The sequence below is a fragment of the Trematomus bernacchii genome, unplaced genomic scaffold (genome assembly GCF_902827165.1).
Source record: "Trematomus bernacchii unplaced genomic scaffold, fTreBer1.1, whole genome shotgun sequence".
In the NCBI taxonomy this organism is placed as follows: Eukaryota; Metazoa; Chordata; class Actinopteri; order Perciformes; family Nototheniidae; genus Trematomus; species Trematomus bernacchii.
The window spans coordinates 240758-263904 of NW_022987606.1; the positions used below are offsets into that span (position 1 = coordinate 240758).

The window sequence follows — 23147 nt, forward strand, 5'->3', positions numbered from 1 at the left end:
CTGCTAACACCAGGTCTTTAGTGAACAAAGACACATCTTATTATTTAGTGGAACCAAACCTCACTGAAGTTTACTCTGGAGGGAGAACATCTACTTCCTGTTTGTGTTGTGAACCAGCAGAGGGCGACAGGAAGCCAGATCACTGTGTGTTTAAGTGTTTAAGTCATTTATTTTCTGTCAAATTAAGTTGCCTTAAAAATACACAGTGACCAAATCTAATACATTTCATATAAAGTGTAATATTATTATTTAATATTTTCTGAACAGATAAAATACAGTAAGTAAAAACGTAATATTGCAATATTTACATTTGAATTATTATGTATCCTCGCTGTTCCCTGACCTGTGCTCCCCCCCCCCCCCCCGGACAGCAGGTGGCGGTGAAGCTCCAGGCTTTAAACCCGGACGTGACGCGGTGTTGTTGGTTCCTGGTGGGCGGGGCTTAATGTCTGTAAACAGTTAGCATGTTAGCATGTTAGCATGTAGCTCAGGAGCAGCACCGACACAGCTGATTAACGGACTCCCGGTGCCGGTGCTCCCGGTAAGACTCCCGTTATTCTGTAGACATTATGTTCTGCTGGGTGTGAAGAGGTTAGCGAGGTTTGTATCGATATAGGTAACAGATCTGTTAACGGAACAACAGCTAACTTGAGCTAAGTTAGCTTAGGATGCTGCCGTCATGCTAACAGAAGCTGCTTAAAGCTGTCTTCTGTTTTCTGCCTGTTTTCTCTCTGTTTTCTGTCTGTTTTCTCTCTGTTTTCTGTCTGTTTTCTGTCTGTTTTCTGCCTGTTTTCTCTCTGTTTTCTGCCTGTTTTCTCTCTGTTTTCTGCCTGTTTTCTCTGTTTTCTGCCTGTTTTCTCTCTGTTTTCTGCCTGTTTTCTCTCTGTTTTCTGTTTTCTGCCTGTTTTCTGTCTGTTTTCTCTCTGTTTTCTCTCTGTTTTCTGCCTGTTTTCTCTGTTTTCTGCCTGTTTTCTCTCTGTTTTCTCTCTGTTTTCTCTCTGTTTTCTGTCTGTTTCTGCTTGTTTTCTCTCTGTTTTCTGTCTGTTTTCTCTCTGTTTTCTGTCTGTTTTCTCTCTGTTTTCTCTCTGTTTTCTGTCTGTTTTCTCTCTGTTTTCTGCTTGTTTTCTCTCTGTTTTCTGTCTGTTTTCTGCTAGACTCCTAGTACTAGACTCCTAGTACTAGACTCCTGGTGCTAGACTCCTGGTGCTAGACTCCTAGTACTAGACTCCTGGTACTAGACTCCTGGCGCTAGACTCCTAGCGCTAGACTCCTGGTGCTAGACTCCTAGTGCTAGACTCCTGGTACTAGACTCCTGGTGCTAGACTCCTGGTGCTAGACTCCTAGTACTAGACTACTGGCGCTAGACTCCTGGTGCTAGACTCCTAGTGCTAGACTCCTGGTACTAGACTCCTGGTGCTAGACTCCTGGTGCTAGACTCCTAGTACTAGACTACTGGCGCTAGACTCCTGGCGCTAGACTCCTAGTACTAGACTACTGGCGCTAGACTCCTGGTGCTAGACTCCTAGTGCTAGACTCCTGGTGCTAGACTCCTGGCGCTAGACTCCTAGTACTAGACTCCTGGTACTAGACTAGACTCCTGGCACTAGACTCCTGGCGCTAGACTCCTAGCGCTAGACTACTGGCGCTAGACTCCTGGTGCTAGACTCCTAGTGCTAGACTCCTGGTACTAGACTCCTGGTGCTAGACTCCTGGTGCTAGACTCCTGGTGCTAGACTACTGGTGCTAGACTCCTGGTACTAGACTCCTGGTGCTAGACTCCTGGTGCTAGACTCCTGGTGCTAGACTCCTGGTGCTAGACTCCTAGTGCTAGACTCCTAGTGCTAGACTCCTGGTGCTAGACTAGGCTGCCGCACCAGCAGCTGATGCTGGTGTCAGATTGAGGAAAAAATTCACCAGGAGAGTTTTCTTGACTAATAGAATGAATTCTGGGGGTTGGAGCTTAGACTTTCCGACTTTCAATTTGAAGGACCACCCTAATCCATCTATCTAGTTCCTTTACATCTCTTTATATCTCTCATGTTTCTGTAGTGGTTGTGTGTAGGGCTGCACGATATATCGTATCGTGACGATAATCGCGATATGCGCGATATTCACATGGACGTGCGATTCTTTAAAAAAAAAAAAGTTTATACATTTTTTTTTTAGGACTTGCGATATTAAGTAGGCAAATTAACTCAAACACGTCATGTTACAATGATTTTGCTGCTTGCTGCAAAAGGAAAACTTGCACGGCTCTCATGTCAGGGGTACTTGAGTGAGTGACAGCAAACCACCAATCACAATCAAATCTCCAAAGCTAACGGACCCGGAGATTAAAGGTAAAAACACTGAATAAAGTAGTTTCATGTGTTTCTCCAGGGCAGTTCGGCGCTGCTAACCGAGCTAGCTCAGCTTGTTGCGCTGATAACTTAAGATCCAGACGTCCGTGACTAAAATCCTTCATCCGGTTAAATATAGTTAAAAAAATACCAATTGTATAGCATTACATTTCAAGAAAGGATGGTTTGGGACAAAAAAACGGTCTTTTCTTCAATTCCTGTATGTTTTCATATCGCTATATATATATATATATATATATATATATATATATATTAGGGCTGTCAGTCGATTAAAATATTTAATCGCAAATTAATCGCAAATTTTTTAACTGCTCTAAATGTACCTTAGAGGGATATTTTTCAAGTTTTTAATACTCTTATTAACATATGAGTGGACAACTATGCTTTATATGTTTGTTTATCATTTGAACAATGACAAATATTCTCATGAATAATAAACACAACAATCTCTGAACATTACAAATATTCGCCTCAATTCAACCTGGAACCTCTCTCATACAATAATACTGTGTGTGTGTGTGTGTGTGTGTGTGTGTGTGTGTGTGTGTGTGTGTGTGTGTGTGTGTGTGTGTGTGTGTGTGTGTGTGTGTGTGTGTGTGTGTGTGTGTGTGTGTGTGTGTGTGTTGTGTGTGTGTGTGTGTGTGTGTGTGTGTGTGTGTGTGTGTGTGTGTGTGTGTGTGTGTGTGTGTGTGTGTGTGTGTGTGTGTGTGTGTGTGTGTGTGTGTGTGTGTGTGTGTGTGTGTGTGTGTGTGTGTGTGTGTGTGTGTGTGTGTGTGTGTGTGTGTGTGTGTGTGTGTGTGTGTGTGTGTGTGTGTGTGTGTGTGTGTGTGTGTGTGTGTGTGTGTGTGATGTGCAGCTCAAGGCATATATGCTCGAACGGGAGCTGCCTGGACGCTGCAATCATGTTGCGCGCACTATCCGTGCTGAGTGTGCTGTCTGGCTACCTGCATAAAGTCAAGTGCTCGGCGCAGTTGTCGGCGAAATGTCGCTCCTCTGTTTTCATTGAAACAGCTCCTTATATCCGTTAGCGCAGCTAGCTAGCACCAGATGCTAACAACAACACGTAAGGTGTGCCTCGCTCGCTCGCCCCACACATACACACACCCTCCCGGTCCTCCCGATGGCCAGTCCGGGCCTGCCGGTGAGCGTGGAAGTGTGGTCTGCCACAAGCGGGCGGCAGGAGCGGGGCTGTCAGCATCAGCTTGTAGATGGTATTTTAAACTCGATGCGCTCTGAAACTACGGCGGCCGAGGACAAAAAATACACATGCGTTAATTGCGTTAAAATAATTAGTGGCGTTAATTTCTTTTTGCGTTAACGCGTTATTAACGCTTGACAGCCCTAATATATATATATATATCGCAGGGGGAAAAAATCGCAATGTCAGTTCCAATATCGTGCAGAGAGACAGGAGGACAGAGAGAGAGAGACATGAGGACAGATAGAGTATTGATCAGGGAGCAAGACGTGTGTGTGTTAACCTGACAAACGTCTTCTTTAATGATTTTCTACTTCCTGTTTGCTTCAGGTCTGACAGGAAGTCTGCTGACAGGAGAAGAAGAAGTCCTGAACACCACAGAAGAAGAAGAAGTTTATTACGTGATGTTTCGGGTCAGATAGAGGTCAGAGGTCATCCAGGGTCATGCTGGCTCCGCCCCCGTCTGACACCCACTTCCTGCTTCTCTACACATGAAGGCTTCAGCGTGATCTTTCTTCCAGACGCGTGTGCTTAGCGTGTGCTTAGCGTGTTCTTAGCGTGTTCTTAGCGTGTTCACGTGTCGCCATGGCAGATCAGCTGATGGCAGAGAAGGCGTCTCCTCTCAAAGAGCTGAGCAAGAAGACGGAGGAGGACGAGGGTCCAGCTCTACCTGTTAAAGTCCTGCAGAAGAAGAAGGGGGACGATGATGAAGAGGAGGAGGAAGAGGCCACGCCCACTCCGCCTGATTCGTCCTCGCTGTCGTCAGATAACGGCACGATGACCGCCGTCACCACAGAAGAAGAATCTCTGTCGACTCTCCTCAGACACGGAGGAAGAGACACGGGTGAATAGATAGATCTGTAGGGTCAGTGCATGTTAACGGTCTGCAGGGGCTCAAATACCTGTGTCCCCCCCCCTTCCTGAAACCCCTCCATTGGACTCCTTTGTTTACATCCGGACCGTAGTGACATCACTATGTCCTCTCCTCTTCTTACAGTAGAACATATATATTTCTGCTGGAGACTAAATTCCTTTTTATTTGCGTTTCATTTTTCTGCCTTGAAACTATTTTGGTCTGCTCTGATTGGTCTACCGCTTAGAGATGTCCCGCCCCCTAGCATGTACAATGTGTTATGCTGCGTTCACACCGGACGCGATGCGAATATTCGCTCGAGTTTCACCGCGGCTGTCAGCTGTGTTTACTCCATAGACTTACTCGCATCATTCAAGCAAGACTCGCTGGCAAGGGGGCTACAACTACAACAAAATGAACATATTTGACCGTGATTTAATTGTAATACACATTTCAAAATGATGCCGAAGTAACAACATACTGATACCAGTTGGTAAAAACCATGAATTAATGCTTTGTCAAGTCTGCAGACAGACGGCAGGTGAAAAACCTTTTAAAATGCGTGTTTTCTGAATGGAGATCGGCTAAGCTAACGCAGTATATGCTCCGACCGTCCACACTCACAACAACGGCCTACAGACATAAATAAAGCAGCGACTGTATTCACCATGACACAGGCAGTCTGTGGTTTGTACTCGTTTAACTTTTGTCTAGTTTCTGAACAGATATGAGGAGCTGTGAGCTCTGAGTGCTAACAGCTAACGGCTGATGTTGGTTTTGTGGTTCTACGTCAGTGACGGCAGGCTGAGATCCTCACCGCTGATTGGCTACCGCGAGATCGTGTCACAGGAATTTGACGCTCGAGTTGAAAAATGTGAACTCGAGCGGTTGTCGCGGCCCCCCCCCAATCGCGCCGCGACATTCGCATCAACCGCGCCGTCGGAGCGAATTTGCGTCTGTCCGCGTCTCTGCATTGACTTTACATGTAGTCGCGCCGCCCCCAAACATCGCATCGCGTCCGCTGTGAACGCAGCATTAGAGCGTTAGCCAATAGGAGTGTGAGTGTTCCGTAGTGATGTTACTTTGTTCTGGAAGTAAACAAAGGAGTCCAATGGAGGCGTTTCAGACAGAGTGTGGGAGAGAAACTCCTTATGGATGAACACAGGGATTTGAGCCTCTGCAGACCATTGACATGCACTAACACCTATATAACTCTCTACAGGGGGGGGGGGGGGGGTCTCTTTAATGAGAACCCTCTCTATAATTCCTCAGATATATTCAGGGTTCGTACGGGTGCTGGAAATCCTTGAAAATGCTTGAAATTGTACGAGGTGTTTTCAAGGTTTGAAAAGTGCTTGAATTTTGGGAATGGTGCTTGAATTTGGGATAAAGTGCTTGAAAATGTAAATGCTTTACCTCGCTTTTTAGATTAAAAGAAAATGAAGAAGTCGGAGCGAGCTTAATTGCTTCGCTTTTACATAAAACAGCTCCGCTCCGGCCTTCCCCGCGCTATGCGCGTGACCTGCAAGTGTTTGTGTTACGTGTGACCTGGGCATTCTGATGAGAGTGATAGATGACAGTATGCCAGGAGGTTGCCATTTCAACGAGCGTTGGCTAGCTGAAGACAAATACAAGCCATGGCTAAGACGAGGGTCAAGCCCACGAGTAGCCTCCTGCAAAGTTTGCAAAAATAACGATGCGAGAGTCTGCGCTGACGAGCCACATGAAAGGTACGCCGTAGAAGAGCATTTTAGATTAGGCTAACGTTGCATGTTACGTTTAAGCTAACGTTAGCAAGCTGAATAGCGAACTCGATGAGGGATAATAATAATTGCAGGGGACAATCATTTCAGAGGAGCGTACCTACGTTAATATGTGCGTTACAGTCGCTATCCTGTGGTGTTCAGAGGATGAAGCACTCACTGTTGTAATTCAACCCAGTCTCACGGCATTTCGTGTTATAGTCACGAAATATAATCTATTGATTCGACACAGAGCGATTTTAAAAGCAATGTATTTCTACTGGTAGTATGTTTCGTGCCTAAACCAAATGTGACTTGCTCTATCGAAATCAATCACATTGACCCGAAGACACATTTTCGTTTGTATTACTGGTCTGGGGGAAGCTCGCAAGTGTGTGTGTGTTTGTGTATTTTTGCGTTTGTGTGTATTGTGTTTGTGCACCGGGGAAACACTCACAAGAAACACCGGCTGTTATGCTTGCTGTGACGTTAAACTACTCCGTTCTCCGCTTGTAATTATGCCGTTACAAGCTTCAAAGTTGTATTTATCATCTGAATTTGCCGAAACAAGTTTAATATTCTGAAAGCCAATACTTGTTTCTTTGAAAATATTCAAAGTATTAACTCTTCTTCCATTTACAAGCTTCAAACATGTATTTATCATGAGATTTTGGCAATAACAGTTTCATATTCTGAAAGCCAAGACTTTGTTTATTTAAAATGAAACAAAACACCCGAACCCTGAAAAACTAGTTTTTTTACACAAATCCACGTTTATTTTTTAAATGAGCCGTTGCGACTTTTGACTGATTTCGATAGAGCTGGTCACAAATAATAACAAATTAGAAGGAAAAAAATATATACAGATTTCAGTATTCTGAGGCTCTGAGGCTCTGAGCCCCATTTCTTTTCCTCACAGACGGTAAAAGAAAACGACATTATCCGATTTAAAATAAAAACAATAATCGTGGCTTGATATTGAGTAAGAACATGTTTTTATGAACCACACAGCTTCTGGTCTTCCAAGACCCGACCGGACAAAAAGACGCACGCACGAAACATACTACCAATAGAAATACATTGCTTTTAAAATCGTTCTGTGTGACATGAAAAAAAGGGGAAAATCGTGTTGGTGAACACGAATCAATAGATTACATTTATTTCGTGACTATAACACGAAATGCCGTGAGACTGGGTTGCGTAATTAGACCTTAGCTTGTTAGTATGTTATAAATTATAAACTGAGGATTTGACCGCGTCGCTATGGTTGATACTTTTAGAAACAGTCTTTTATATAAAATCTTGAAGTATTATACAAGTAAAACTACATTTTGCTTTAATCCCATGTAATTGTAGAATGAACACAGTCTTCCTTTGAAGATGTATAAGTCAGGTGTCTTGAGTAGCGGGTAATCAAAATTACCTACAAATCATTGTACACATTTGTAAATATTATTTTCCACTTGTTACCATTGTGAGTCTATTTTTATGCAGCTCTGCTTGATTTTGTGGCTACAATTCAGGCTAATACGCTACCAGAGGTGAAATAAGTACTCAGATCTTGTACTTGAGTAAAAGTAGAAGTACTCAGATCTTGTACTTGAGTAATAGTAGAAGTACTCAGATCTTGTACTTGAGTAAAAGTAGAAGTACTCAGATCCTGTACTTGAGTAAAAGTAGAAGTACTCAGATCTTGTACTTGAGTAATAGTAGAAGTACTCAGATCTTGTACTTGAGTAAAAGTAGAAGTACTCAGATCTTGTACTTGAGTTATAGTAGAAGTACCAGAGTGTAGGAATACTCTGTTACAGTAAAAGTCCTGCATTCAAAATGTTCCTCAAGTAAAAGTAGAAAAGTATTATCATCAAAATATAGTTAAAGGTGGGGTAGGTAATTTTGGAGAAGTGTGCTAGAATTTGAAAATACACAGCCGGAAGAAATCTGCTACTTCCTTACAGAGCCCCTCCTCCAACACACACGAACGCGCACATGACCAATGAGGGCACGAGATAAGTTTGTGCACAGATGGAAGGCTGACAGGCAGGTCGGCCATCCAGTTATTTTAGCCGGGCCGGCTCAGATGATTGGTCGTGCTTTTTACAGTACTACGGCTTCCACAGATGATTTTTTTGTATGGATTTTTTGTCAAAGCATTTCAGATATTCATTGCTATCGGGATGTTAAGAGCATTCCATGGAATATAACAAAAAGTGTATCTCGAGCCGGTTTCTCAAACTTACCTACCCCACCTTTAAAGTAGCGACAGTAAAAATAGTCATTGTGCAGATTGGTCCATTTCAGAATAATATATATGATATGTTTTATAATGATTGATCATGAAAGTGTTCTCAAAGCTGGTAAAGGTGCAGCTAGTTTGAATGACTTTGTATACTGCAGGGTAGCTTGTGAATTTACTCCAGGTGGAACTAAAGTCTGATTTAACACTTGATTATATTTCACATCATTCATCCACATCTGTGAAGTAACTAAAGGTATTAAATACATGTAGTGGAGGAAAAGTACACCATTTACCTCTGACTTATGTTTACTGCCAACCTAAAAGTACCTCAAAAATAGTAATCAATAATATATTGAAAGGTTATTTGGCTGATTGTTTTATATTGGGTCAGCCAGGTTATATGGGATGCCCAGTCTACGTACAGATGGGTCACACATTTTGAAATATTAAACTTAGTTTTATTTTCTTTAATTTTTCATCCTCATCTAGAATGCTATTATGAAACACACATTTGGTTGTTTATAGCACATCTGATTTAATGTGAGGTAGGGAAATAATCATTTGAGTATGTGTATATAAATGTGTAATTTACAACAGCTGTAAGATGCTTGAAAAGCTTGAAAATTCACCTTGAAAAGTGCTTGAATTTGACTTTGGAAAAGGTGTAAGAACCCTGTATATTCATAATTATATTCTGTGTGTTGCAGACGTGGAGGAGGCGTTGGGCGTCTCTGAGGCGCAGCGAGGCTCCACAGACTCCGCCTCCTTCTCCCTCCCCAGCCTCTCTGAGGGGGGTCTGACAGCAGGCGGGGGGGGGCAGGGCAGCGAGGACCCCCCACTGAGGGAGGGGGAGACGCTGGAGGCTGCGGGTGAGAACGCTTTAGAGAGATTTACTAATACTACACATTTTAGTTTCTTTTCACCCATGAAAAACTAAAATGTGTGCGTGCAGTGTGTGTGTGTGCAGCGTGTGTGTGGGTGTAGTGTTCAGTGTGTGTGCAGCATTCAGTGTGTGTGCAGCGTTCAGTGTGTGTGTGCAGCGTGCAGTGTGTGTGTGCAGCGTTCAGTGTGTGCAGCGTGCAGTGTGTGTGTGTGCAGCGTGCAGTGTGTGTGTGCAGCGTTCAGTGTGTGTGTGCAGTGTTTATAGTGTGTTTGTGTGCAGTGTGTGTGTGTGCAGTGTTTAGTGTGTGTAGCGTTCAATGTGTGTGCAGGGTTCAGTGTGTGCAGCGTGCAGTGTGTGTGCAGCGTTCAGTGTGTGTGTAGCATTCAGTGTGTGTGCAGGGTTCAGTGTGTGCAGCGTTCAGTGTGTGTGTGCGCAGTATTCAGTGTGTGCAGTGTTTATTGTGTGTGTGTGTAGCGTTCAGTCTGTGTGTGCAGTCTGTGTGTGTGTGTGTAGCATTCAGTGTAAGTGAGTGCAGTTCTGCTCCTGTCCACAGGAGGCGCTGCAGCAGCGGTGGAGGCGGGGCCTAACATGCCGGCCTACTACCTGGTGAAGTGGATCAGCTGGAAGGAGAAGAAGACGCCGATCATCACGCAGAGCGAGAACGGGCCGTGTCCGCTGCTCGCCATCATGAACACACTGTTCCTGCGCTGGAAGGTACACACACACACACACACACACACACACACACACACACACACACACACACACACACACACACACACACACACACACACACACACACCGTCTGAATACCTTTTAACTAACGTCTAAATAATGTTTAAATTACGTTAAACTCTTTACTGTCATATTGTCCGTTCAAAGGTTTGAATAAATCAATATGAAGTCACTTATATATTAGGGTTGTTTGAGGTAGGAGAACCATCACGAAGAAAGACAACATTTCAAAATGAAGTGGTTAATTTACGGTCAAATATCGTACATTTTTATTTCCTCTGATTTTATGGTGGTAGTATTACTACTTCGGTAGTTCTAGTGTTTGTAGTATCTGTAGTATCTGTAGTATCTGTAGTATCTGTAGTATCTGTAGTATTTGAAGTATCTGTAGTATCTGTAGTATTTGAAGTATCTGTAGTATTTTAATTATCTGTAGTATCTGTAGTATTTTAAGTATCTGTAGTATTTGAAGTATCTGTAGTATCTGTAGTAGTCGTAGTAGTATCTGTAGTATTGGAAGTATCTGTTGTAGTAGTAGTATCTGTAGTATTTGAAGTATCTGTAGTATCTGTAGTAGTAGTATCTGTAGTATCTGTAGTAGTAGTAGTAGTAGTATCTGTAGTATCTGTAATATCTGTAGTAGTAGTATCTGTAGTATCTGTAGTAGTTGTAGTAGTATCTGTAGTATCTGTAGTAGTAGTATCTGTAGTAGTAGTAGTATCTGTAGTAGTATCTGTAGTAGTAGTATCTGTAGTATCTGTAGTATCTGTAGTAGTAGTATCTGTAGTAGTAGTAGTATCTGTAGTAGTATCTGTAGTAGTATATGTAGTAGTTGTAGTAATTGTAGTATTTGTACATCTTTAGTAAACGATGTCTGTGTTTCAGGCGAAGCTCCCGGCGCAGACTGAAGTGGTCACTGCTGAGGACCTGATGGCTCACCTGGGTCAGAACACACACACACACACACATATATATATATATTCAGACATATATTCAGACAGTTTAGACTTCTAATTTGTGTGTGTTTGCTGTGCAGGAGAGTGTGTATTGTCTGTTACACCCAGAGAGAAGGCAGAGGGCATGGAGCTCAACTTCCAACAGGTACACACACACACACACACACACTTGGACACTTTAACGACATGTGTAGTACTTATATTTAAGCAATAGCTCACGACAGGCTTCGCGTCGGGCCGAACCACGCCGTTTAGCTGTGATATAATGAGCATATTGCTTTTATGAAACGGTTACCAAGTGTGGCAATATGAAAGAAAAATACGCACTCTAATTTAAATAGTTTTTATTAGTAAATAATGATGTTCAAAATAAAATAGTCCCTCCGTTGCCTTCTGCACGAAACATAGTGCGAGGTGGTTGCTATGCAACAACACTAACAACAGCTAGCGAACATATTAGGTGCCGTTTACACGAGGACAAAACGGCTTGTATCTGCATAGTTTCTCTTGCGTATAGCCCTATTATTTACACGAGGCCGATAGAAACGGACCCCACAAACGATAACGGGTCCCAAGGTGGATAGATTTGCAAACGAAACTCTCTGGGGGGTCAAACGAGTCCGTGTAATCGCCTCTATACGAATATTTCCTGAAAAAATAACGATAGCCCCACCTCTCCCCACCTCTGCTGCTCACTGCTGTAGCATGGCCAGTAGCCATCTGTAACGATCAACTATCAAAAATAGCTGTGTTAATTCAACGCACAAGGGGTTCTTGAATGAAATAATATTATAAAAGGCAAACCAGAATTGTTAACGCCCAATATACTCCTTAAACAAAATAAACAGAGTCAGATTTCATGCATTGATCCATTATATTGACAATTTTCCAGCCAAACAACACAAACAAAATTAAACAGTCCGCTCTGCGATACACCAAAATTGTCTTTACTGCCTAATCCAGGCCATTATTGTTCATTGCTCCTGCGCCCGTCGGCGGCAAAAAGAGAAATGTTTGTAGGCAGAGGACCGGCGTGTCCCAGAGGAGCGATCTCACCCGGTGTTTGTAGAGAATATCTCTCTTTCTGAGCGCGTCCTCTCCACGGAGACGTGCTTCTTGGTCGGTCGATGCAATATCCACAGATTCGGTTTCTTTCAGTTAACTTCCCCGTTGCATTTATCCATATATTTACATGCTGAGGAAATTACTATATCCCGCTGAATACCAGCAATCGCCACACACACTTCCTCCTGTCAGTAGCTACTGCTAGTGCTACTGCTACTGACCATGCTACAGATGTTAGTGCAAAATCTACAGCTCCTCTACCACAACCATCAGCAACAAGTGGACATGGAGAATGACATGAACTCAGAGCCGTATAATATAATCTATCTATATGGCGCTGCATGAACTACATGTTGCTAAATCCACCGCGGGGCGTAAACAGAAGGGTAGCCATGGCAACATTGCTCCGGGCTGCTCCGGGGGTCTTCTTCGCTGCTTTTGGTGTATTTTGTGGCGGAAGCGCCACTTGCAGTCCCGGCATATGTACTACAGCGTGTCCAGCGTTTCCAGCGGTCTCGTTTGAACAGACACGTTAAATGAAACTAATGCATGTGAACGGAAGACTTTTTTGAAAACGCATACTGTGCATAAACGCAAACGTTCCCGTGTGCACAACACCTTAGACAGAGAGCGTTGATCCATTATTTGGCTATTTATTTACATTAATGTGTGTTAATAAATAAAATAAATTGCTATTTTTGTCATTTCACAGTACAGGTACTATGAAACGAAATTGTTCCTCTGCATTTGACCCATCCTAGTGTTAGGAGCAGTGGGCTGCCATTATGTCCGGCGCCCGGGGAGCAGTGTAGGGAACGGTGCCTTGCTCAGGGACACCTCGGTAGCACTTGGTCTTGCCGGGACTCGAACTGGTGACCTTCCAGTTGCCAAGCCAAGTCCCTATGGACTTCGCCACCACTGCCGTTTATTGTGCACCCACTGAAAACCTATCCAGCATCAGTAGAATGGCTTACGTGGTTACTTGTATAGGATGAGGTTGTTCCATTATATCACGGCTAAGAACCAATCAGATAGCTTGATTTGACTTGTCCGTTTTATAAATATATATATATGTGTGTGTGTGTGTGTGTGTGTGTGTGTGTGTGTTTGTGTGCAGAACATGAGTGATGCGATGGCCGTTCTGCCGAAGCTCTCCACGGGTCTGGACGTTAACGTTCGTTTCACCGGAGTCACGGACTTCGAGTATACGCCTGAATGCATCGTGTTCGACCTGCTGAACATCCCACTGTACCACGGCTGGCTGCTGGACCCCCAGGTACACACACGCTCGCACTCGCACACTCACTCACATCTCCCACAATGTCTCATAGTGATCATTTAACATGGCGTCTCTGGGCGAGGCAGCTGGAGTTGTCACTTAGGGATCTTCTGGGACAGATTTGTAAATCAGTTTGATATCGTGAAGACATCGAGACAGCGCTGACTAATTCTGCTGCTGAAATCATCTGAAATGATGTGGAAAGAGTGAATATTATGGGATGTAGAGCAGGTTTAAGATCTTCTATTCAGGAGATTTTAAAGCCCCTCTCCACTCCAGGTGATGTCATCACTATAAAACCCTGAAAACTTCGTGTGTGTGTGTGTGTGTGTGTGTGTGTGTGTGTGTGTGTGTGTGTGTGTGTGTGTGTGTGTGTGTGTGTGTGTGTGTGTGTGTGTGTGTGTGTGTGTGTGTGTGTGTGTGTGTGTGTGTGTGTGTGTGTGTGTGTGTGTGTGTGTGTGTGTGTGTGTGTGTGTGTGTGTGTGTGTGTGTGTGTGTGTGTGTGTGTGTGTGTGTGTGTGTGTGTGTGTGTGTGTGTGTGTGTGTGTGTGTGTGTGTGTGTGTGTGTGTGTGTGTGTGTGTGTGTGTGTGTGTGTGTGTGTGTGTGTGTGTGTGTGTGTGTGTGTGTGTGTGTGTGTGTGTGTGTGTGTGTGTGTGTGTGTGGCAAACCTGTCACCTTTCGGCGAAATTTGCCGTTTTGAATCCAAAATAGGTTGTTTGTGTGATTCATGTAGATCTGCAATAAAAATATTTTTGGGGTATGGGGGGGTGTCTGGGACCCGGAGTAATCTGCGGCCGCGAGCTGTTATGTGCCATCATGACGTGCATGGTGTTATTTTTGTATATAGTATATTCAGGGTGCGTACGGGTGCTGGAAATCCTTGAAAATGCTTGAAATTGTACGAGGTGTTTTCAAGGTTTGAAAAGTGCTTGAATTTTGGGAATGGTGCTTGAATTTGGGATAAAGTGCTTGAAATTGTAAATGCTTTACTTCGCTTTTTAGATTAAAAGAAAATAAAGAAGTCGGAGCGCGCTTGCTTAATTCGCTTTTACATAAAACAGCTCGCTCCGGCCTTCCCGCGCAATGCGCGTGACCGGCAAGTGTTTTTGTTACATGTGTGACCTGGGCATTCTGATGAGAGTGATAGATGACAGTATGCCAGGAGGTTGCCGTTTCAACGAGCGTTGGCTAGCAGAAGACAAATACAAGCCATGGCTAAGACGAGGGTCAAGCGAAGCCCAAGAGTAGCCTCCTGCAAAGTGTGCAACAATAACGATGCGAGAGTCTGCGCTGACGAGCCACACACCACACGAAAGGTACGCCATAGTAGAGCATTTTAGATTAGGCTATCGTTGCATGTAAAATACATGACACTTTTGGCGAGCTTCAAAACAAGCTCGCCAAAATGGCTTCACTAGTCTGGCAGTATTTTAAGTGTCCGAAAATGACAATAAAATAGCGGTATGCAACGTGTGTGTGAAGCAGAAATCCTGCAGCTCCACCCGCTGTGACGGACCGGTGAGCGGAGCAGAACACACATTAAGAGTTAGACCTAACACACTTAGCTATTTTATCTACCTCTGGAACAAGCTAAACTAGTTATAAATATATTTATTCTTCACTGTCGGCTCGCTCATTACTGGATCAGTGAGCTGCAGGAGATACTGACGGGCTGTCAGGAGAGAGAGAGAGGGGGAGAGAGGAAAAGAGAGCGATATCGGTATCGGCCGATACTGATTCCGGCGATCGGCTCCAAAATTGGCGATCGGAGCATCCCTAATAATTGTATATGATATGTTTTATAATGATTGATCATGAAAGTGTTCTCAAAGCTGGTAAAGGTGCAGCTAGTTTGAATGACTTTGTATACTGCAGAGTAGCTTGTGAATTTACTCCAGGTGGAACTAAAGTCTGATTTAACACTTGATTATATTTCACATCATTCATCCACATCTGTAAAGTAACTAAAGGTATTAAATACATGTAGTGGAGTCAAAGTACTCCATTTACCTCTGACTTGTGTTTACTGCCAACCTAAAAGTACCTCAAAAATAGTAATCAATAATGTATTGAAAAGTTATTTGGCTGATTGTTTTATATTGGCTCAGCCAGGTTATATGGGATGCCCAGTCTACGTACAGATGGGTCACTCATTTTGAAATATTAAACTTAGTTTTCTTTTCTTTAATTTTTCGTCCTCATGTAGAATGCTATTACGAAACACACGTTTGGTTGTTTATACTTTATAGCATAAAGAACATTTGATTTAATGTGCGGTAGGGAAATAATCATTTGAGTATAAGTATGTGTATGTAAATATGTAATTTACAACAGCTGTAAGATGCTTGAAAAGCTTGAAAATGCACCTTGAAAATGCTTGAAAAGTGCTTGAATTTGACTTTGGAAAAGGTGTAAGAACCCTGTATAATGAAGCGCGACTGTGTGCTCGAGTCTTCCTGTCTGTCGGCTGAACTCTGCTGCTCCGCGATGAGGTCTAGCTTCAGCAGCTACATTACCTACGGTGCGTTCGTTAATATTAACTGTGTGGTCCGGAGTCACTGTGGCACAGACTGGACCGCTGGTGAACAGCTGTTAGAACGGGCCGTTCAGGTGTTCAGAGCAGAGCTCCCTGTTGGAGCAGCAGAGCGTGATGTGCACTGAAAAGTCTTTCTGTAGCGATATTTTTTAAGGAATCGTTGAGCTAGCTAACTAGCATACATTGTCACTATCTGCTAACGTTAGCTTTAGCCTTAGTTTTCTAATAGTTTTTTCATAGGCTATAAACAGAGGTGGTATAAGTATAGATCTTGTACTTGAGTAACAGTAGAAGTACTCAGATCTAGTACTTGAGTAAAAGTAGAAGTACTCAGATCTTGTACGTGAGTAAAAGTAGAAGTACTCAGGTCTTGTACTTGAGTTAAAGTAGAAACTACCAGAGTGTAGGAAAAGAGCCGTTTTTTGTATTATCTGCGAAATAATCACCATGATAATGATAGACTTTATTGCCAGCAATATACTTTTTTCACAGAAAAATGTATAACTTGCTACATCTCTCAGCCAGCCAAACTACTACTCAAGCAGCATGCGTTATGCCATCATCTATATCTGTATAGTTCAATGTTAATTGACAATAAATATTGTTGTTTTTTTAACTGTACTTTCTTTATTTGATTGGCAGTCAGTTGTTGATTACATGCAGACGTTGATACAGCTACAGGCTACTTCAATATATATCACACTAACTCATAAAGCAAGTTAGACATTTTGATGTTCCGGACCTTTGCATGGGGACATTTTCTCTAACTGGACCTCGTTGAATACCCCTGATCTACGTAACATCACTAGCAGCTAGTTTGAATGACTTTGTATACTGCAGGGTACCTTGTGAATTTACTCCAGGTGGAACTAAAGTCTGATTTAACACTTGATTATATTTCACATCATTCATCCACATCTGTGAAGTAACTAAAAGGATTAAATACCATTTTCCTCTGAACTGTAGAGGAGTAGAAGTACAAAGTAGCAAAAACATTGAAATACTTAAGTAAAGTACAAGCATCTCAAAATTGTACCCAAGTATAGTACATAGTAATACATTTTCAAAATGCTCAACAGTGCTGCCAAAATTATAAACTGACTGCTACACAATTAAAATAAATGGTTTTATATATTTCTATTAGATGTGACTCTTTGGCGTTTCTGTTATTATTAACTGCTGCTTTAGTTGTTCTGACTGCTAAAATCCTGTTATTCCTCATTTTAAAGCCGATATTCCGTGGGGTTGGGGGGCTCGGATCCTTGTCACCTTTTTCATACCTGATGAGTTTGCATCCCTGGTGTGTGTGTGCAGAGTCCGGAGACGGTGGCGTCGGTGGGGAAACTGAGTTATAACCAGCTGGTGGAGAAAATCATCGACTACAAACACTCTGCAGACAGCAGCCGAGTCAGTGAAGGTAACACATGCAAATATGAAGACACACACTAATGCATGCAAAATCATTTCACTACTATATACCAGAGGTGGGACCAAGTCATTGTTTTGCAAGTCCGAGTCAAGTCTCAAGTCTTTGCGCTCAAGTCCGAGTCAAGTCTCAAGTCTTTGCACTCAAGTCCAGGTCAAGTCTCAAGTCTTTGCGCTCAAGTCCGAGTCAAGTCTCAAGTCTTTGCGCTCAAGTCCAAGTCAAGTCTCAAGTCAGGATGGGCAAGTTCAAGTCAAGTCCAAGTCCTTTACTTTGACAAAACGAGTCTTAAACAAGTCCTTATGTGCTTTTCAACAAATGTAATGACATCGATCAACAGAATAATACTTAATAATCAAACTGCTCTTTATTAGTCACATTAATAATTTAATAATCAATTTTCTCTCTGCTGGTAAAGTAACGTGTTTTTCTTCTATTTTAAGAGGGATCAGTAAGGTAAGGCTACCGTGACGGTTTGATTCAGAAGGAGTTTAATGTATAAGATCCCTGATGTTGAGGTAACCAGAATGTTTATTTCCACTGTGTACAACATGTTATAAGGGACCCACAATCTATCTTTATGCAAGGGATAATGTGCAGCGAGGCGTCTCTATGGGGAAAAGAACACCTGAATCTAGATCCCTCTGCAGGTGGTACTTTAACTATATTTTGATGATAATACTTTTCTACTTTTACTTGAGTAACATTTTGAATGCAGGACTTTTTATTGTAACCGAGTATTCCTACACTCTGGTACTGTTACTCAAGTACAAGATCTGAACTTCTCCCACCTCTGACAATAAATCCTGAGTGGTTACCAAAAAAAATCCCCTGCTCTGAAGGTTATTTTCATTTTACAAATCCTGCACTCAGCTTTGCTTTCTCCAATATCATTGAAATGCAGCCAGATGCTGCTTCTTTTTTCGGTTTTCGCAAATTTCTTGACTTTTTCCGACGCGCTTGCATTTAAATCTGTCTCCCCGTCGCTCTGTGTAGCTGGCCTGTACCACTACACCTGCTGTCTTTGGAGCGTCTGCCCCCCACCCTTCTTTCACATAATGGTATGATCCTAGTGTGTCCTCGCATATGATTGGCTGCATGGTGGCTCAGCAAAATAAAGTCCCGCCCCTGCCTGCATGGATTCACAGCAAGAGTTGCAGCGGCTGAAGATTCTGCTCTCCCCGACGGGAGTCTGCTCTTCTAGCGGCATCTCGCGATCGGCGTGTTGGAGACCCCTGAATTAAATTATCAAGTCACCTCAAGTCAGAAGGCTCAAGTCCAAGTCAAGTCCCGAGTCATTGGTGTTCAAGTCCAAGTCGAGTCGCAAGTGTTTTGTGATTTTGTCAAGTCGAGTCCAAAGTCATCAAATTAGTGACTCGAGTCCACACCTCTGCTACATACACACATGAACACGTGTGAAGATTTTATTGTGTGTGTAGTAAAAATATATCTCTCAAAATGTTCACAAACATCTTTGTAACTCGTTTTCAGACCCATTTCATACAATTTCCCAGTTTTTCCAACATGTTGTGGACATTTCTGAGTGTGTATTAATGTGAGTGTGTGTGTGTGTGTGTGTGTTGAGGTCTGGTTGCTGAGCAGTTCCTGGAGTCCACGGCGACGCAGCTCTCGTATCACGGTCTGTGTGAACTCAACGCCACGGCAACCGAGGGAGAGATCTCCGTGTTCTTCAGAAACAACCACTTCAGCACCATGATCAAACACAAGGTACACACACACACACACACACACACACACACACACACACACACACACACACACACACACACACACACACACACACACACACACACACACACACACACACACACACACACACACACACACACACACACACATTGCTGTTACCTGTTGTTAATAAAGTTTCCCCCCCTCAGGGTCACCAGAGGCCTGTACTACGAAGCCGGTTCAACCTAACCTGGATATGTTTGAGTTAGCCGGTTGACCCAATCCAAAACAAACGCGCTCTCGCTAAACGGTCCTACGACGCGGGTTATCGACTCGTTAACTCAAGCCAGCCGTGTCCTATCTAGTTAGGTGCGCGTTCACATGAAAGGGGCGGGGTTAGCAACATTTGACCAATCTCAAACATGGACAAGCGTACTGACAGCGCAGCGCGTCATACTTCCTGAATGAAAAGTGAACTTTAATATTAGTCAAATATGAAGAAGTTAAACTTTAAACATCCATGACTTAAACACTTTATCCAGGATGAAAGCCACATAGCTGCACCTGCAAGGTGAATACAGCTGGTAAAAGAAAAAGTGTTTGAATGCGTACATTAACAGGTTTATGATATCACTGCCCCGTCCAAGACACGATCTGACTTTAATTACATTTGACTCGAGTGTTTCGTCAACTTAATGTGTTGCTTAAAATAATACTTCTGCATACAGTATGTGACACTGTGAGTGTTGCACGGCCAGATACGGCTCAGCTGACTCAGATAAGGAAATATATGATACATTATGATGTGATATGATGTGAATGATAATGGGACACATCGACGTCTGCACTCACAGTGCCGCGGACTGTACTTAATGTTACTCTGATCCGGTTACTTATGTTGTGGCAGATATTTAAGTAAGCTTTCTTAACGCTAATGTTATAATAGTCAGATTGCTCTGAAGATGGGAGGGGATATTCTATTAATGTTCACGTTCACACAGTCGGTGATTTTGGCCGGCCGTCTTTCCTGCAACGGCAGTTTAAACTGTATTTCCTTTCTCCTGTCATATGAATTGATCGCTTTAAACTCCGCACACTGAGCTCTGATTGGTCAGCAGGCAGTGCTTTTATCCTGGAACCTATCCTGCTCCGGAGGCTAGCCGTTCAGAATAAGTTATCTAGCCCGCTAAGAAGTGAACCAGTGTCGTAGGACCGGAAACCCCGAGTTTTCCCTGAAGTTAGCTCGCTAAGAGAAAATCCGGCTTCGTAGTACAGGCCTCTGTACCTGCTGTTACCTGTTGTTAATAAAGTTTCCCCCCCCCCCCCCAGGGTCACCTGTACCTGCTGTTACCTGTTGTTAATAAAGTTTCCCGCCCCCCCTCAGGGTCACCTGTACCTGCTGGTGACGGATCAGGGCTTCCTGCAGGAGGAGGGTCTGGTCTTCGAGTCTCTTCACAACGTAGAGGGCGATGGTAACTTCTGTGACTCTGAGTTCAGGCTGTGTCTGCAGAGAGCTCCGGAGCCCAAGAGCAGCAAGCAGGAGCAGCAGAGGCAGATCGACCAGGTGCCAGTGTTAACGCAGTGTTAAAGCAGTATTCACACACTCATGAGGCAGCTTCTAACACAGTACTTCCTGGTGTTCCTCTCTTCAGGACTACCTGGTGGCGGTGTCCCTGCAGCAGCTCCAGGGGGGGGCCCCGGGGCCTCTCAGTGATCTGGAGCTGGCCCAACAGCTGCAGCAGGAAGAATATCAACAGCAGCAACAACAACAACAACAACAGCAACAACAACAACAACAGCAGCAAGAACAGAACCAGCAGGGGGCGTCACAGCCACCACCACAGGTACTAATACACTAACACTACACTGTAGTATACAGGTACTAATACACACATACTACATTGTGGAAATACTCTAGAATACCACAGCAGGTACTAATACACACATACTACACTGTGGTATACAGGTACTAATACACACATACTACATTGTGGAAATACTCTAGAATACCACAGCAGGTACTAATACACACATACTACACTGTAGTATACAGGTACTAATACACACATACTACATTGTGGAAATACTCTAGAATACCACAGCAGGTACTAATACACACATACTACACTGTGGAAATACTCTAGAATACAACAGCAGGTACTAATACACACATACTACACTGTGGAAATACTCTAGAATAGTTTAAATATAAATATTGATGACATAGGTTTTTGAACATTTTACATTTAATTTTCGGCCACTTTCACTTTTTTTTAAGTCATTTTTAAAAACAAATTCACATTTTTATTTTACACATATTTTCTAGGCATTGTTAAAAAAAATCCACTTGTTTCTTGAACATTTTACAATTAATTTCACACAATTTAACCCATTTTTCACATAATTTTCACTCGATCATGTCTCTCTGTTTCAGGCCAGAGGTCAGGGGTCACAGCAGGGCGGAGCCAGGAGAAGAGAGAAGGAATCAGACTGCACCCTCCTATAGAGAGGACACACACACACACACACACACACACACACACACACACACACACACACACACACACACACACACACACACACACACACACACACACACACACACACACACACACACACACACACACACACACACACACACACACACACACACACACACACACACACACACACACACACACACACTCTCTCTCTCTCTCTCAGCTCGATGCCAAACCCCCAGTGCTTTGTTGTTTGCTGGCTGATGAAGGTTCACTTAAAGGGTCAATAACACATTTATTTATGGTCAATAAAACCTTTAGAACATAAAGAAGAAGCTCTGCTTCATTTAACGTGGAATAAAAAATGATCTTCAAAAATAAAATCAAAGAAATATAATTTTTTCTGCACAGACTTTGTTATGAGAAATGTATTCCTCTCCTCCCATCCCTTCTTCCTCTCCTCCCATCCCCTCTTCCTCTCCTCCCATCCCCTCTTCCTCTCCTCTTCCTCTCCTCCCATCCCCTCTTCCTCTCCTCCCATCCCCTCTTCCTCTCCTCCCCCTCTTCCTCTCCTCTTCCTCTCCTCCCCCCCTTCCTCTCCTCCCATCCCCTCTTCCTCTCCGTTCGTGATATATAACGCATGTATTGGCCATAAATGCGTCCACGTGTCGTTGGAGAGACTTTATTCTGTATTTAATGTAAATCTGAGGATTTCACTACAAAACTAAAAAAGCCTCGGTCGGATCAAGTGTCATAACTCGAACTCTAAGTGCATCCCGTCCTTCAGATGGACCTGATGTTTGTTCCCCTGCAGGCGCTTCACTAAATACACCAATATCGGTTCAATAAAACTTATATCATTATTTTGACCTTATCTCTGACTTCTTTATATTTACGAGCCACATTCTGATTATTGTATTTATTTATGACTAAATAACTAATAACTTTGACCTAATGAATCAGAAGGTTGACTTTATATCTCAAATATACGACTTGTCTCTAAAGAAATATATTATTGATGAAATCTCTAACATTTCCGACCTAAAAACTCTAAATATCTCTAATTGATTTAATACTTAAAGATTTCTCACATTTTTGAATAAGTATATTGTAATGTTCTCTGTATAATTGTGTCTTTATGAAACAAACATTACATTATAACTGATTTAGAACCTGCTGTGGAACAAAAGGGACGTATTTCAAAATAAAACATGTTTAATATCTGCTGAAACTGATTTTCAAAATAAATCTTCTTCCTGTTTTAAAGCCACGTGTTAAACCGAGGAAACGTTTCTCTGTCGCTGAGCAGACTTTCCCATCATGCCTCTCTGCGTGTTTTCGGGCGCGTCGCCGGTACTACCTGTTTGTCGTCCGGTGTTTTCAGACGTGTCGCCGCGCACTGATTAAGCTTTGTATTTCATTTGTCATGTCAAATTATCAGTAAAAACTAAACAAATAAATGTCTGATGTCGACTCTGTTTGTTCTCCCACATTTTTCACAATTTGAACAGAGGCTTATTTCCACAGGCGACCGATTTAGACACTTTATCTGAAATGGAAAAAGCTCCTTCTCATTTTATAAAATTGCCTATTTCCCCTAAAGCAAAAGAAACTCATTTTAAAATTGTTCATAAAATCTACCCGGTTTCTACTTTTTTAAATTCAAGATTTAAATTTGAAGTGGAACCATGTTCCTTTTGTAATGTAT

The 23147-nt window shown here is 42.8% G+C and overlaps 1 protein-coding gene across 1 annotated transcript; it reads left to right on the top strand.

Annotated features, from left to right (window-relative positions):
• The first annotated feature begins 377 nt into the window (after positions 1-377).
• mindy1 (MINDY lysine 48 deubiquitinase 1) lies at positions 378-21539 on the top strand. Its single transcript, XM_034130965.1, has 12 exons — positions 378-541; positions 3889-4402; positions 9100-9261; positions 9829-9989; positions 10896-10953; positions 11047-11111; positions 13149-13307; positions 17162-17264; positions 18856-18998; positions 20344-20523; positions 20612-20803; positions 21394-21539. The coding sequence occupies exons 2-12, from the start codon at positions 4144-4146 to the stop codon at positions 21463-21465; spliced, it is 1554 nt and encodes a 517-aa protein (XP_033986856.1). The 5' UTR covers positions 378-541; positions 3889-4143; the 3' UTR covers positions 21466-21539.
• Positions 21540-23147: the final 1608 nt, after the last annotated feature.